Source organism: Hypanus sabinus, chromosome 8 (genome assembly GCF_030144855.1).
Source record: "Hypanus sabinus isolate sHypSab1 chromosome 8, sHypSab1.hap1, whole genome shotgun sequence".
Taxonomy (NCBI): domain Eukaryota; kingdom Metazoa; phylum Chordata; class Chondrichthyes; order Myliobatiformes; family Dasyatidae; genus Hypanus; species Hypanus sabinus.
Genome location: NC_082713.1, coordinates 50,511,404 through 50,527,798, shown reverse-complemented (window position 1 = coordinate 50,527,798; position 16,395 = coordinate 50,511,404). Strand labels below are relative to the sequence as shown.

Below are 16,395 nucleotides of genomic sequence, written 5' to 3'. Positions count from 1 at the left end.
CAACCTGACCTTTTCAATCTGGCCTGGCACTTAACTCTTTGTCCGAACATCAGGTTCTGCTGCTTCAAGACGTACTGGCCCAGACATCACCTCGGGCCTCAATACCCTGACCTTTTCAATCTGGCCTGACACTTCAATCTCTATCCAAGTTTGATGCACCATCAATAACTCACTCTGAGATGTAAAGGCGAGATATCGGCTTTTATTGACTGGAAGAAGGAACAAGCAGTGGTTGACCACCATACCACATCCTGGAGACTGAGAGGCCAGGCCCAGGCTAAGATCGCCTTTATACAGGGGTCTGTGGGAGGAGCCACAGGAGCAGTCAGCAGGGGGCGTGTCCAGACAGGCACATGTAGTTCACCACAAAGTTTTTTGAGGAAATCACCAGGCAAAGTGGTGGATGTTGTCAACGTGGGCTTTAGCAAGGCAGTTGACAAGGTCCTGCATTGGAGCTTGATAAAGAAAGTTCTGTTGCTCGCCATTCAAGGTGAGCTTGTGCTACAGATTTAATGTAAACATTTCCTGAGTTGTATGCTGCCTCTCATTATAAATGGGAGGCATTCTCCTTGGGGAAGTCCAGCATATGGCTCCTGCTGTTGAAAATCACCACTTAGTGAAACCTCACGCTTGTCTTCGTCCCCTTGCTCCTGGTCACGTGGTTATTTACCCTGGTCTTCATGTTTCCTCTCCTTGGTCAATTAATGTAAAGAATGGCTGAGTTTGTCTGATTGCCAATTCCAGCAGTACAGAGTAACCACAAAGAAAGACGCCCTGGTTGTACAGCACTGCCAGACTGGAGCACTAGTCTACAAAGTACCCAGGACATCTTTAGGGAGAGGAGTGTCTGAAAGGCAGTGTCCATTATTAAGGACCTCCAGCACCCAGGGCATGCCCTTTTCTCACTGTTACCATCAGGTAGGAGATACAGAAGCCTGAAGACACACACTCAGCAATTCAGGAACAGCTTCTACCCCTCTGCCATCTGATTCCTAAATGGACATTGAGGCTTTGGACTTTATGTCACTGTTTTTTAATATACAGTATTTCTGTTTTTGCACATTTTAAAAAATTCAAAATACATAATTGATTTATTTGTTTATTTATTTATTATGTTTTATTTTATTTTATTTTTTTCCTCTCTCAATTAGATTATGTATTGAATTGAGCTGCTGCTGCTAAGTTAACAAATTTCATGTCACATGCCGGTGATAATAAACTTAATTCTGATTCTGTATGAATTTACTGATGGACCTTCAACTGCAAGGCATTTTCTGAAAAAAAATCTTTCTTGAGATAAATTTCTAAACTATAATCAATTCAAAGTTTGTTCAGAAGACAGTCAGAGTTTGCAGCAGTGGAAGCCCTTAAGGAAAGTTTATTTATGCAAAACATACCAATAGAAGGAAGAGAAAATGAGCTAACATTTAAATCAGTAGAGATTGCAAACAACATCACCATTCTTAGGTACAACAAGTATAATTTTATACTTGAATTTCTTTTCCAAGTTGTACAAACTGCTATCATTATAGAGTTAACATCTAATCAGTACATTGCCTTGCTTAAAATCAAAGATCAGAGTATTTCGTTGGTCAGATACTATCAGACAAGATACCAAGTGATGTTGACCTTTGAATCATTTATCAGTTAATTAAATCCAGCAATGTCTTTTATTGTCTTTTGATTGTTTTATTTAATGGTTTGGCAGAATTTTAGTAAAACATTCTGCAGCATTTTATAGATTAAGAACATAAAATTGTTCAAGGGTCTTGGAATTCATGGTGTCAAGTTCGGGCCAATGTGGAAAATCAGAGAGCAGATTTTAATTCTTTTACTTCATACATCAATATATTCCATAAAACAGTAATAAACCATGGCAAGTCTTTACAGTTCTTTTATACTTCTTTCAGATATTCAGGTTTATTAACATGCCAGATTTTACAATGTTTTCCTATCTTCCAGGAGTTGAATGTTCTTCCTCACTATCGCTTAAGGTTAGTTTCATAAACACTGGTGCCAAGTGCTTAATCTCCTACAATGACGAAGGTTAGAAAGTTGAATAGAGTTTGTGAGAAGTCCCAAGTAAACTTCACATGACGGATGAAATGTTTTGATCTTGTGTCTCCTGTTTCTATTTATGTATTCATTGGAATGTGTTTATCTCCAACATGTCCATCCCTAAAGGTACTGAGAAGATGAGCCAACTTCTTCAACCATGTTTGTTCTTCGACCAAAAGAACACTATGAAATTGACAGGAAGGAATTCTACACTTAATATTTATTAATATTAAAACAATGTCACATATTTCCAAGTCCAAATGATGTGTGAGATGATGGGCTCCTGAATGTAATGATGTGCACAGATGCCAGTTGCCCTTGTTCTTTTTTGGGATCGAGATCAGTAGTCAAGGCAAGTAACTACACTACAGATAATTGAACCAATAATGCAAAATTAAAAGTCCTTCAGTGCTCACCAAGAAAAGACCATAGAAAATACAAGAGTTCAATGCCCAATCCACAAATGTGATGGAATTACCAGAGAAATGTACACTGCTATCTCTGATTGTTTGATTCATCTACCTAAACGTACAATGTTGTTGTACATCTTCAACAGTTGTGTAAAAGATGAAGAATTTGGATAAAATAGGTCCCAATCCTTACCATATAAAGTGTTCAGATAAGTGTTAAACTAAAGGAATGTTCAATTTGCTAGATACCTCTCAAAACCTAGTTTATTTGGAGTTTCAGCCACTAGCAGTACATACAAAGGATGCACTACTACAGTATATCACCAAATTTCCTCTTAAAGTTCTCCCAATCCCATTACATTTATCACCAAGGTGATTAACAAAAACATGCCAATATTCTGGTTTTCCAAAGCACACACCATCTCGACTTCAACAGCAGAGAAATAATCATTGAATCATCAGCATCATAGAATCACAGAAGTTACAATGCCAAAAGAAGACAAATTAACCCATCACATTTGTGTCAGTATGAAAAAAATTCTTAAACACATCCCATCTTCCAACATTTTCTCTGTGTCACTGCTCTTCAAGTACCCATTCCAGTATTAATGAAATATTCTAAGAGTTTCTCATCTCCACATTAATCCTTTTTTCTTAATTCATTTTTCCTGATTCATTTTACTCTTAATTCATTTTTCCTGATTTCATCTCCCTACCAAGGGAAATAGGACTTTCCTACTTACTCCTCATAATTCTATATACAATAGACAATAGGTGCAGAAGTAGACCATTCGGCCCTTCGAGCCTGCACCGCCATTTTGAGATCATGGCTGATCATCTACTATCAATACCCAGTTCCTGTCTTGTCCCCATATCCCTTGATTCCCCTATCCATAAGATACCTATCTAGCGCCTTCTTGAAAACATCCAGAGAATTGGCCTCCACTGCCTTCCGACGCAGTGCATTCCAGACCCCCACAACTCTCTGGGAGAAGAAGTTTTTCCTTAACTCTGTCCTAAATGACCTCCCCTTATTCTCAAACCATGCCCTCTGGTACTGGACTCTCCCAGCATCTGGAACATATTTCCTGTCTCTATCTTGACAAATCCCTTAATATTCTTATATGTTGCAATCAGATCCCCTCTCAATCTCCTTAATTCCAGCGTGTACAAGCCCAGTCTCTCTAACCTCTCTGCATAAGACAGTCCTGACGTCCCAGGAATTAACCTTGTGAATCTACGCTGCACTTCCTCTACAGCCAGGATGTCCTTCCTTAACCCTGGAGACCAAAACTGTACATAATACCCCAGTTGTGGTCTCACCAGGGCCCTGTACAAATGCAAGAGGATTTCCTTGCTCTTGTACTCAATTCCCTTTGTAATAAAGGCCAATATTCCATTAGCCTTCTTCACTGCCTGCTGCACTTGCTCATTCACCTTTAGTGACTGATGAACAAGGACTCCTAGATCTCTTTGTATTTCTCCCTTACCTAACTTTACACTGTTCAGATAATAACCTGCCTTCCTGTTCTTACTCCCAAAGTGGATAACCTCACACTTACTCACATTAAACATCATCTGCCAAGTATCTGCCCACTGACCCAGCCTATCCAAGTCACTCTGAATTCTCCTAACATCCTCATCACATGTCACACTGCCACCCAGCTTAGTATCATCAGCAAACTTGATTAAACCTTGATTAAGTCTGCTCTTAACTTCCTCTGTTCCAAAGAAGGCTCCCCAAGTTTAACCAATCTTTCTTTACAGCTACAATTTTCCAATCTCAGCATTAACTCTATAATTCACTTCTACATCCTCTCTACATGTTTTGTGCAACACAGTAGGGACCAGGATTTCATGCAATATTCAGGCTGAAGTTTAACAGCATATCTTCCAGAAAGAAACTTTCTTCCTTTGGACTTAAGGTCTCAGGTATTAAAGGACAGAATCTCTCTGGATTTTTAATAATGTAGTTTACCTGCCTTAATATCTCAAGCAATTTAGGACAAACACAACAACACTGTAAGATTCCATCAGCACAGCAATTCACGAAGATGTCCACAGTCTACCCAGGATGGGAAACAGATATAGTCATTCAAGTGTGTGGCTCATCCACAGAAATGATAAAAATAACTTCATTTGAGATGAATGACTCACTTTCTGATTCCTCAAAATGTCTATATATTCGAACATCCAACATTCATCAAGTAGCAAGTGCTCAACTACACCTAAATAATGTCTATTGAGAACCAGCTGAAATAGCTGGAGTGATAGGCTTGGATGTCACAGTTGTGGAAATTGATATTTATTGAAATATCTAAATATATACATTTCTGGATAGGATTGGTCTCATTGAAGAGTCCTGACTAGGTTTGTCCCATTGAGATGGGTAAAAGATGGTTGGGTAAAGCAATCATAGTTGACAAAAGATGTGGAACATCTAGTCAAGAGGAAGAAGGAATAACACTTAAGGTTTAAGAAGCAAGGATCAAACAGGGCTCTTGAGAGTTACACAGATGCTAGGAAGGAGTTTACGAACTCACTTAGCAAAGCTAGAAGGGCATATGAGAAAGCCTTGGTGAGTAGGATTTAGGAAAACCCCAAGGCATTCTACACGTACATGACGAACAGGAGGATAACTAGAGTGAAGGTACGAATGCTGAGGAATGAAAGGGGAAACATGTGCCTCGGTTTGGAGGTGGTAGGGGGATCATTAATGAATGCTTTCCTTTAATATTCAACGGAGAAAATAAAATAGACAAATGTAAGGTCGGTGTAAAACTGACTGATATGATGGAACATGTTGACATTAAGAAAGAGGATGCGCTATAAGTTTTGAACAGCATTAGGATAGATATATTCCTGGGGCTGAGTGGGATAAACCCTAGGTTACTGTAAGAAGTGAAGGAAGAGATTGATGTGCCTTTGGTGCTGATCTTTGTGTCCTCACTGACCATAGGGCTAGAGTCAGAGGATTGGAGGGTGGAAAATGTTATTCCTTTGTTCAAGAATAGTAATAGGTGTAACCTTGAGAATAAAAGACCAGTGAGATTTATGTTAGTGGTGGGCAAACTATTAGAGAGCATTCTCAGAAACTGGACTTATAAATATTAGGAGAACCATAGTCTGATTAGAGATATTCAGCATGAACCTGACAATTCTTCGGGGAAATGACAAAACATATCACTGAAGGCAGAGCAATAAATGGGGTATATATGGGTTTTAGTAAACCATTTGACAAGGTTCTCATGGTAGGCTCATACAAAGAGCCAGGAGGCATGGGATCCAGGGAAACTTGGTCACTTGGATTTAGAATTGGTTTGCCCACAGAAGGCAGAGTGTGGCAGTAGATGGAGGGTATTCCACAGAGATCTGTCCTGGGACCCCTGCTCACTGTGATTTTTATAGATGACTTGGATGAGAGAATGGGAGGGTAGGTTAGTAAGCTTGCAGATAATACAAAGGTTGGTGGTGTTGTAGATAGTGTAGAAGGTTGTCATAGGTTACAATATTATGTTGATAAGGATACAGAGCTGGGCAGAATAGTGGCAGATGGAGTTCAATATGAAAAGTGTGAAGAGAGTCACTTTGGAAGGTCAAACATGAAGGCAGAATACAGGGTTAATGGCTGTTTCCTCTGTCCTCTGGTTTAAGACTCTTCCCCCATAGGAAACATCCTCTCCATCAAAGAGTTTTTCTTACCTCATAGGTTTCAATGAGGTCACCTCTCATTCTTCTGAATTTTTGAGAAAACAGCCCAGGAGCCATCGAGCTTTCTTCACCTGGCAAACTGTTCAAACCTAGAATCATTTTTGTGAACCTCCTTTGAACCCTCTCCATTTTCAGCACATCCTTTCCAGGATCAGGGGCCTTAAACTGCTCACAATACTCAAAGTGAGGCCTCATTGGTGTTTTACAAAGACTCAATATTACATCCATCTGCAAATTAACCTATAGGTAATCTTGTACAAGAACTCCCAACTCCCTTTGCACTTCAGATTTTTGTATTTCTCTCCATTTAGAAAATAATCAATCCTTTCATTTCTTCCAATAAGTGCATGACCATACACTTCCTGACACTATACTTTCTGCCACTTCCTTGCCAATTCTCTTAATTGGTCTAAGTCCATCTGTAGCCTCTCTACTTCTTCAAAACTACCTGCTCCTTCAGCTATCTTCATATCTTGTGCAAACTTTGCAACATGGCCATCAATTCTATCATCCAAGTTATTGACATATAGTGCAAAAAGAAATAGTCCCAACACAGAACCCCGTGGAGCACCATTTCTCACCAGCAACCAACCAAAGAAGGCTCACTTTATTCCACTCCTTGCCTCCTACCAATCAGCCACTGTTTTATCCATGCTAGAGTCTTTCCTGTAATATTGTGGGCTTGTAGCTTGTTAAACAGCTTCATTTGTGGTACCTTATCAAAGGCCTTCTGAAAATCCAAGTACACAACATCAACCAATGCTCCTTTGTCTATCCTACTTGTTATTTCTTCAGACAAGATTTTCCCATGTTGACCATTGCCTATGTTATCATGTGCTTCCAACAGCCCCAAAACCACATTTTTAACAATCGACTTCAACGTGATCTTCCCAACCACTGAGGTCAGATTAAATGTCCTATACTTTTATTTCTTCTGCCTCTTTCCTGTCTTGGAGTGGAGTGACATTTTCAATTTTCCAGTCCCCTTGAACATTCAAGAATTTAGTGATCCTTGAAAGCTAATTACTGAAGTCTCCACCATCTCTTCAGCCACCTCTTCCAGAACCCTGGGGTGTACACCATCTGGTCCAGGTGTCTTATTTACTTTCTCCAAGAACCTTCTCCCTAGTAATGATAACTTCACACACTTCATGACTCCTGACTCCTGGAACTTCCATCATAGAGCTAGTGTCTTCCACAGTGAAGGCCAATGCAAAATATTTATTCAGTTCATCCGTCAAATCCTTGTCTCCAATTTCTACGTCTCCAGTATCATTTTCCCACAGTCTGATATCCACTCTTGCCTCTCTTTACACCTTATGTAACTGAAGAAACTTTTGGGTTCCCCTTTAATATTATTGGCTAGTTTGCTGGTGTATTCCATCTTTCCTTCTTAATGACTTTTTTAGTTGCATTTTGTTGGTGTTTGAAAGCTTTCCAATCATTTAACTTCCCATAATATATAGGAGCAGAATTAGGCCATTTGGCCCATCGAATCTCCTCTGCCATTTCATCACGGATGATCCAATTTTCCTTTCAGCCCCAATATCCTGCCTTCTCCCTGTATCCCTTCATGCCCTGCCCAGTCAAGAATCTATCAACCTCTGTCTTAAATATACGTAAAGACTTGTCCTGCACAACTGCCTGTGGCAAAAAATTCAGAAGATTCACCTCTGGCAAAAGAAATTCCTCCTCATCTCCATTCTAAAAGAATGCCCCTCTATCCTGAGGCTTTGTCCTCTGGTCTTAGACTGTCCCACCATCTTCTCCACATCAACTCTATCAAGGCCTTTCACTATTTGATAGGTTTCAATAAGGTCTCCCCTCATTCTTCTGAAGTCTAGTGAATACAGGCCCAGAGCCATCAAACGTTCTTCATATAACAAGCCATCCAATCCAGGAATAATTTTTGTGAACCTCCTTTTTACCCTTTTCAGTTTCAGCACATCCTTTCTAAGATAAGAGCTCCAAAATTGCTCACATTACTCCAAGTGAGGCCTTACCAGTGCTTTATAAAGTTTCAATGGTACATGCTTGCTTTTACACTCTTATCAACATTACATACTTGCATTTATATTCCCTCTGTTTGGCTTTTAGGTTGGCTTGGACTTCCTTTGTTCATCATGGTCGTCTCACTTTGCCTTTAGAATACTTCTTCCACTTTGGGATATGTATACCCTGTGCCTTCCAAATTGCTTCCAGAAATTTCAGCCATTGCTGCTCTGCCGTTATCCCACTGTACTTTTTTGGCCAACTCCTCTCTCATGCCTCTATAATTCTCTTTACTCTGTCTTTACCGATACAGCTGACCTTAGTTTCTGCTTCTCAAACTTCATGGTAAATTCAATCATGTTATGATCACTTTTCCCTAAGGGTTCTTTTACCTTAAGCTCTCTAAACAATTCTGGTTCATTTCACAACATCCAGTCCAGAACAGCTGATCCCTTCATGGGCTCAACAAGGAGCTGCTCTAAAAAGCCATCTCGTAGGCATTCGAGAAAATCCCCCTCTTGGAATCCAGCACCAACTTGATTTTCCCAATCTATCTGCATATTGAAGTTGCCCATGACTATTGTAACATTGCCTTTTTAGCATGCATTTTCTATTTCCCGTTGTAATTTGTCAACCATCACTTTACTACTGTTTGGGGGTCTGTATAAAAGTTCCATCAGCGTCTTTTTACTCTTGCAGTTCCTTAGCTTTATCCACAATGATTCAACGCCTTCTGACCGTATATCACCCTTTTTTAATGATTTGATTTCATTTTCAAGTCAAGTCAAGTCACTCTTATTGTCATTTTGACCATAACTGCTGGTACAGTACAAAGTAAAAAATGAGACAACATTTTTCAGGACCCTGGTGTTACATGACACAGTAGAACAGTAGAACACAGTAAAACTAGACTGAGCTACGTAAAAAAAACACAGAAAAAAAATAGACTACAGACCTACACAGGACTGCATAAAGTGCACAAAACAGTGCAGGCATTACAATAAATAATAAACAGGACAATAGGGCAGTTAGGTGTCAGTCCAGGCTCTGGGTATTGAGGAGTCTGATAGCTTGGGGAAGAAACTGTTACATAGTCTGGTCGTGAGAGCCCGAATGCTTCTGTGCCTTTTCCCAGATGGCAGGAGGGAGAAGAGTTTGTATGAGGGTGCATGGGGTCCTTCATAATGCTGTTTGCTTTTTACCAACAGAGCAGTGCCATCCTCCCTGTCTTCCTGCCTGTTCTTTCAATACCATGTGTATCATTGGATATTAAGCTTCCAGTTATAATCTTCTTTCATCCATGATTCAGTGATGCCTACAATATCATACATGCCCATCTGTAACTGTGCTACAAGTTCATTGACCTTATTCCATATACTGTGCACATTCAGATTTGCTGACAATACTACACTGATTAGTCTAATCTCAAATATTAATGAGGCAGCCTACAGAGAAGAAGTCATCGCCCTGACACAGTGGTGCCAAGAAAACAACCTCTCCCTCAATGTCGCAAAAACAAAGGAGCTGGTTGTGGATTGTGGAATGGAGACAGGATAACCCCTATTGACATCAATGGATCTGGGGTTGAGAGGGTGAACAGCTTTAAGTTCCAAGACATACACATCACATAATCTCACGTGGTCTGTACATACCAAATATGTAGTGAAAAAGGCATAACAGCACCTCTTTCACCTCAGATGGTTGAAGAAGTTTAGCATGGGTCCCCGGATCCTAAGGGGCACAATTGAGAGCATCCTGATTGGGTGCATCACTACCTGGTATGGGAACTGTATTTCCCTCAATCGCAGGACTCTGCAGAGAATCTTGCGGACAGCCCAGTGCATGTGTAGATGTGAACTTCCTACTATTCAGGATATTTACAAAGACAGGTGTGTAAAAATGGTCCAAAGGATCATTGGGGACCCAAGTCGCACCATCCACAAACTGTTCCAGCTGCTACCATCTGGGAAACGGTACCACAGTTTAAAAGCCAGAACCAACAGGCTCCGGGACAGCTTCTTCCACCAGGTCATCAGATTGATTAAAGCACACTGATACAATTGTATTTCTATGTTATATTGACTGTCCTGTTGTATATACTATTTATAGTACATACAAATTACTATAAGTTGCACATTGCACATTTAGACAGAGGTATAACGTAAAGATTTTTACTCCTCATGTATGTGAAGGACATAAATAATAAAGTCAATTCAATTTAATTCAACTCCTTTAGTACTGTATTGTCCACCTTTTACATTGCAACTCCTCCTGTTGACTGCAATTTTGCCCTCTAATCAGCCTTTCCTTGCTAGGATTCTTGCCCTGTTTGTAAACCAACTACCTCATCTTTAGCACTACCACTTCACTTGCCAAAACCCTGCCAAATTAGTTTAAATCCACATGAACAACTCTACCTAATCTGCCCCCAACTTTTGCAGGTGTAACCCCTCCGTTTTGTATTGGTCATACCTGCTGCAGAAGAGATGCTAATAATCCATAAATCTGAACTCCTGCACCAGTTCCTCAGTCATGCATTCACCTGCCAAGTCATCCTATTCTTACCCTCACTGGCATGTGTTACAGGCAGAAATCCAGAGATTACTACTCCAGAGGACCTGTTTCTCAACTTCCTACCTAGCTCCCTTAAAATCCCTCCTAAGGACCTCCTCAATTTGTCTACCGATGTCATTGGTGCCAATATGTACCAAGACTTGCTCACCCTCACCTTTGAGAAAGTTGCCTGATCTGAGACATCCCTGTTCCTAGCACCAGGGAGGCACATCCCATCCAGATGTCTCTATTGCACCCACAGAGCTTCAACTCTGTTCCTCTGACTAAGGAATCTCCTATCAACACTGCAGTTCTCTTCACCTCTCTGCTCTTCCAACATGGAGTTATAAAATAGGAGGGGCTCTGTGCTCATTTTGTTAGGGACAGCTGAGCTAACGCTGAAGCACCGTTACTAATAATTGGCTGGTACAATAGATTGGTGAGAATAGAAGTGGACCCGTGCAGTATGACCCAGCTGGATCATGGAGGAGGAGTTCTGGCGGAGGATGGTGAACTCAAACATGTCAATGGCTGCACTTATGTTGAGAATGGCAAGGAGAGTAGGTCACACTTGTTGCAATTGGACATTTATGAATTGGACAAAATCTGTTATAGTATGAAGGTAGGGTTACAAATCTGAATGGCATGATTTCTATGGAAAATAGACACAGACTTCGGATGCTAAAGCAATATTAAGCAAATAATAGAAATCTAGAAGTACTCCAGTACTATGCAAAAATATTCAAGCCAATCAATTCATATGCAGTATAATGATTAACCCCGAAAGATATTCCAATTTGTTGATTATTGAATGCAGTCCCAGCAAGCAGCAGCTTAATTAATTGATATTCTAATTGCAATGATGCACAATCAGCTGTTAGAGATTTTTACAACAATTCAAAGAATTGTAAAGCTTTTTCTTAGTTCAATGTTTACGGATAGTACTGTAGTTCATGAGGCCAAATGTAACTCAGGTTAAATTAAAACCAAAGATGTAATGTTAGAAAGCTTCCCTAGCAGAAGGATGAAAATGAGGGTTACTGGTTAAAAAAAAAGCAAATTTGATAAAAGTGCTAAGTGAGAAGAGGCCCGGCTGATGCAACACGGACAAGGAGAGAAATGAAGCAACGATTAGAAGCTGAAGACATGAACCGTTAAGAGTGGAATTAGTAGTGAGTACCTTTACCATACCAACTTGAAACCCTCAGGGTGAAACCCCTGGAGGAGAGACAATAGCGATAAAAGATTTATTGAAGCTATGGTTATAACATGCTGCAGCTATACCGAGACAATATCGGCAGAGACGCATGTCTAAGAATCCCTATCGTGTAGTCGGTCATTAGTTCTGTAAAATCACACCAAGGGATTTAGACAAGTTTGTGTACAAATTTTTGAATTGGCTTTCCGTGGATGATCAAATATTTCATTCCAACAAACCAAGAAAGAAGATGGTGAGGCACACAAGAGTCGATGAACTGGCACGGGAACGAAATGTGTAATGATGCAGAGGATTTAATACGGTTGGATGTATAAGTTTATTTTCATTAGAAGAATCCAAATTTGATCATCTGCAAAAACTGATTATTTTTGCAAGACTTTAAGTTACTGAATGAGATTTATTTTGTTTAAAATTTGTAATGTTGGAGAATTGTCATGAAAGGAATTAAACTGTGGATATATAATTTCTGAATTTGAATTTAAACTTGTAGATATACTGCCTGGAACTGAAACTGAAGTTAACTGTAATACTTAAGAATAGTAGTTATATTTGGTTTTCTACTAACTAGTGATAAATAAAAAGGAAAGTTTAGTCTGTACACTTTCAAATAGGAAATAACACTAGATCTAATTAGTTACAGAGATTTGATTAATAAAGGAATCTTGCTGATTCTAACTAAAAAGGAAATTGCTGTGGTTTGATATCTAAGATTTAGAACCAAAACAGAATGCTGAAATTTTGAATTGTTCTTGCTCATGTAAATATTTTGCACATATTGTTTTTCTTACTTCCTGAATAAACCTTATTTCCTGAAATGTGTGGTTTCTATTCACTGCCTCCACTGATCTCCATCTTGGGGATCCAAGAACACAATCATGTACACCCAGATGAAGAGATAAGGTTCACAGAGGTAGAGGGGATGCACCTCGTCAGCTCGTCCGCATGGAGAGAGTCGACGACGATGTCAGCACAAGGCAGAGGAGGGCCGATGTTGAACCGCAAGGTGAAGAAGGCACTGAGGTGCATAGTCTCAGTCAGTGACAGAATCCTTACTGAGGAATTCGACGGAAACCCGGCGACCTCTGTCATCATCTGTTAATCCCTGCACAACCGCAGCGAGGAGAAGGAGGTGGAGACCTTCTACAGTAAACTTCATGAAGTTGTCACTTCAATACCTGCACATAACTTCCAGCCTGTGCTTGGCGATTTTAATGCCCAGGTCGAACTGGAAGATGTTCCATACTCATACCACGACTTTATCAACAGAAATGGACAATACCTAGTTGATTTCACCCAGGAACACGGTCTCATTGCTGCCAACACACAATTCAAGAAGCGAGTGGTAAACTGTGGACATACAAAAACAGAGCCTCCCTCAACAGGAAACATCTCAACTACATCCTCATAAGAACAAAATGGCGTAATTGTGTGATCAACACAGAAGCCTACAGCACCTTCAGCTCGGTCAGTTCTGACCACAGAGGAGTATCAAAGCAAGTGAGACTGAGCCTGCCGCAACCCAAAGCCACAGGTCCCAAGGAGAAGATGGACTGGAAGGCATTCTCTTCACAACCTATTCTTCAAGCCCAGTACACTGTGGAAGTGAGAAATCGCTTCGGCCCACTGGAGAGGGAGGAGGAAGAGACTGCCACCAACCGCCATCAGCGGCCTATAGATACACACACAGATGCAACAAAGAGTCTGACTACTGTGAAGCGAATCAAAAAGAGCCGGATCTCAAAACATCCTGACGTCGCAGCAAGAAATGTGGTCAATGCTTGTCATGCTGAACATAGAAGGAGCGAAACAGAAGAGCTCAGAGACAAGTTCAAGACAGCAAAGAAGAATCTCTTTGCCACTTACGACTGACAGAAGGAAGAGGAACTAGCTGAGAGGATTAGAGGGGTAGAGGCTGCTAATGAAGACCAGCAGCTTGGAGAAACATGGCGCCTAGTCAACGAGATCAGCAGACGGAAGAAGTCCCCATCAGGTCAAATAAGTGGTCAAACAGCAGAGGATCGTGTCCAGACATGGTTTACCCACTTCAAGAAGCTGCTGGGAAGCCCTCCAATGATCACGGAAGAAGAAAAGGCCATACCCACAATACTAATGCAAGTCAACATCTGTGATGGCTCATTCACCATTGAGGAACTGAAGAAGGCCAAGTATGCACTCAAACAGGGCAACAGCGCTGGACCAGATAGAATAGCACCAGATGTCCTGAAGAACTGCGACCTGGATGACATTGTGCTGGACATATGTAATACGGCACTGACGAAAGGCGACAAACCAGAACAGTGGACACTCTCAAACATTATCCCTGTCCCCAAGTCTGGATCCCTCACGAAGACAGATAACAACCATGGTATCAGCTTGACCTGTACAATTGGATGATCTTGATCAGGATTTGTACTGTCATTGATCCTGAGCTAAGATTCAATCAGAATGGTTTTTGGTAGAAGCTCACAACAGTAATGCAAATACTTGCTCTCCGTAGAATCATTGAGGAAGTCAAGAAGAACAACCTACAGCCGCGCTTACTTTCATCAATTTTCACAAAGCTTTTGATTCCATTCACCGAGGTAAAATGCTGAAGATCCTGAAAGCTTACAGAGTGCCAGACCATCTACTGAGAGCAATAGAGTCCAGCTATACCAAGACCACAGTAAAAGTTGTATCACCAGATGGAGAAACAGCAGTGTTCGAGTTCCTGGCTGGTGTGCTGCAAGGAGACACTCTGGCACCCTACATGTTTATAATCATCGTCAAGCTCTACGTCAAGCTACCAAAGTTCATGACAAGCTTGGTTTTACTATAAAACCAGGACAAACCAAAAGGATCAGACCAGTTACGCTTACAGATCTCAATTTTGCAGATGACATAGTCCTGCTCTCTGACCAAATTGAGGAAGCACAGCAGCTACTGACAAAAGTGAAAATTGAGTGCGTTAAAGTTGGACTTCACCTAAATGCTAAAAAGAGAGAGTACATGGCGTTCAACTGCAATGAAGGTACTCTCAAGACTGTAAAGACTGATACCATTAAGAAAGTCTTAGACTTTAAGGACCTCGGGTCAAGAATGATGAGTTTGGAGAAGGACATAAATACAGGGAAGGCGCTGGCGTGGAGGGCTATGAATGACGTGAAGGGAATCTGGAGGTTGAACCTGACCAGAGGGCTCAAAATGAGGATCTTCATAGCAGTCAGAGTTCCTTCTCACATACAGATGTGAGACACGGACACTCACCAAGACCATGCGAAAGTCACTAGATGGTTGCTATACACGAATGCTCCGGATGGCTCTGATGTGAGTTGGCAACAGCACATGACGAACGTCGAGCTCTGTGACGACCTAACGATGCTCACTACTAAAATCGAGGCGAGAAGACTGCAACTAGCAGGGCACTGTCTACACCACCCTGAGCTACCTGCCAGCCTAGTCATCACATGGGAGCCCAAGTGTGGGAGGGTGAACCCTGGGCGCCCTCCCAAGACTATGGTCAACACGCTCCTAGAAGATAGCAGCGCAGCTAATGTAGATGAACTGAGCGAGAGAGGGAGGAGGGAGAGTCCATCATCGTGCCCGACGCCAGCCCCCTAGGCCTGAGTCGACGTAGTAGTAGTAGTAACCTCCTTCCAAAACCTAGATCTTCTACTAGCACCTAGGCAGGGGTGGACAACCTTTTACATTCCATGTGTCAATCTTTTCACGCACAAGTTCAGATGCGCCATTCAACTCTACTACCCCTATTCAATTCTCGTAAAATATGTTAATATAAAACTCATGCTTGAAAAAATCATGTCTGAACTCATGCATTTAAAAAAAACGATGCATGGAACGTAAAAGGTTGGCCACCCCTGACCTGGTGCAATCTGATTTTCTCAAAGGGTACAACGAATAGACACTCACGATAAGACGGGTGCTACACAGGTGTTACACGACATTTAGGAAAGAAAGATGTTTTCTCTGCCACTTCTCTTCAACAAGGAATTAAGCAAAGTCAAAGAAATTTACGTCAAGAAAAATTATCATAGCAAGTTAATGTACTCACCTTCTAATTGCAGAAGCAACGTCCAGACTGCAATGCAGAAAACTTTCATACTTCAGAAGAAGCCCGTCTGTTTACTCAGTGGAAGCAATGCAGTCAACTGTTCAAACATGTGATTAGTCAAACTTTAATAAGCTGTACCAAGGTCACATGGATATTTTATTGGCAAATCATAAATGAATACAGTTTTTTTTACAATGTTAACAGCCCCAAGTGTGGGAAATTCTGTTCTGATTACTACATTGAATTAAAAGTAGATAGAATAATTTGTGGTAGAGAGTTAAAAACATCACAGTAGATCCGGCTTGCCCTCATGGCAACACTGCTATTAATAAAATGTGTACTTCCATTGATTTTTTTTCATATGCCAGGTTGTTGAAGGTACAAAAAATTGAAGGCATGAA

General features: G+C 40.9%; 1 protein-coding gene across 1 annotated transcript in view; it reads right to left on the bottom strand.

The window, feature by feature from the left end:
* The window catches only part of xpnpep2 (X-prolyl aminopeptidase (aminopeptidase P) 2, membrane-bound), a 102,882-nt gene extending 86,781 nt beyond the window's left edge, over nucleotides 1-16,101 (bottom strand). Inside the window, exon 1 of the mRNA XM_059977152.1 lies at nucleotides 15,995-16,101. Coding sequence (XP_059833135.1) covers nucleotides 15,995-16,043 — 49 coding nt within the window. The 5' untranslated portion in view covers nucleotides 16,044-16,101. The remainder of the gene's footprint in view (nucleotides 1-15,994) is intronic.
* Between the last annotated feature and the right edge of the window lie 294 nt (nucleotides 16,102-16,395).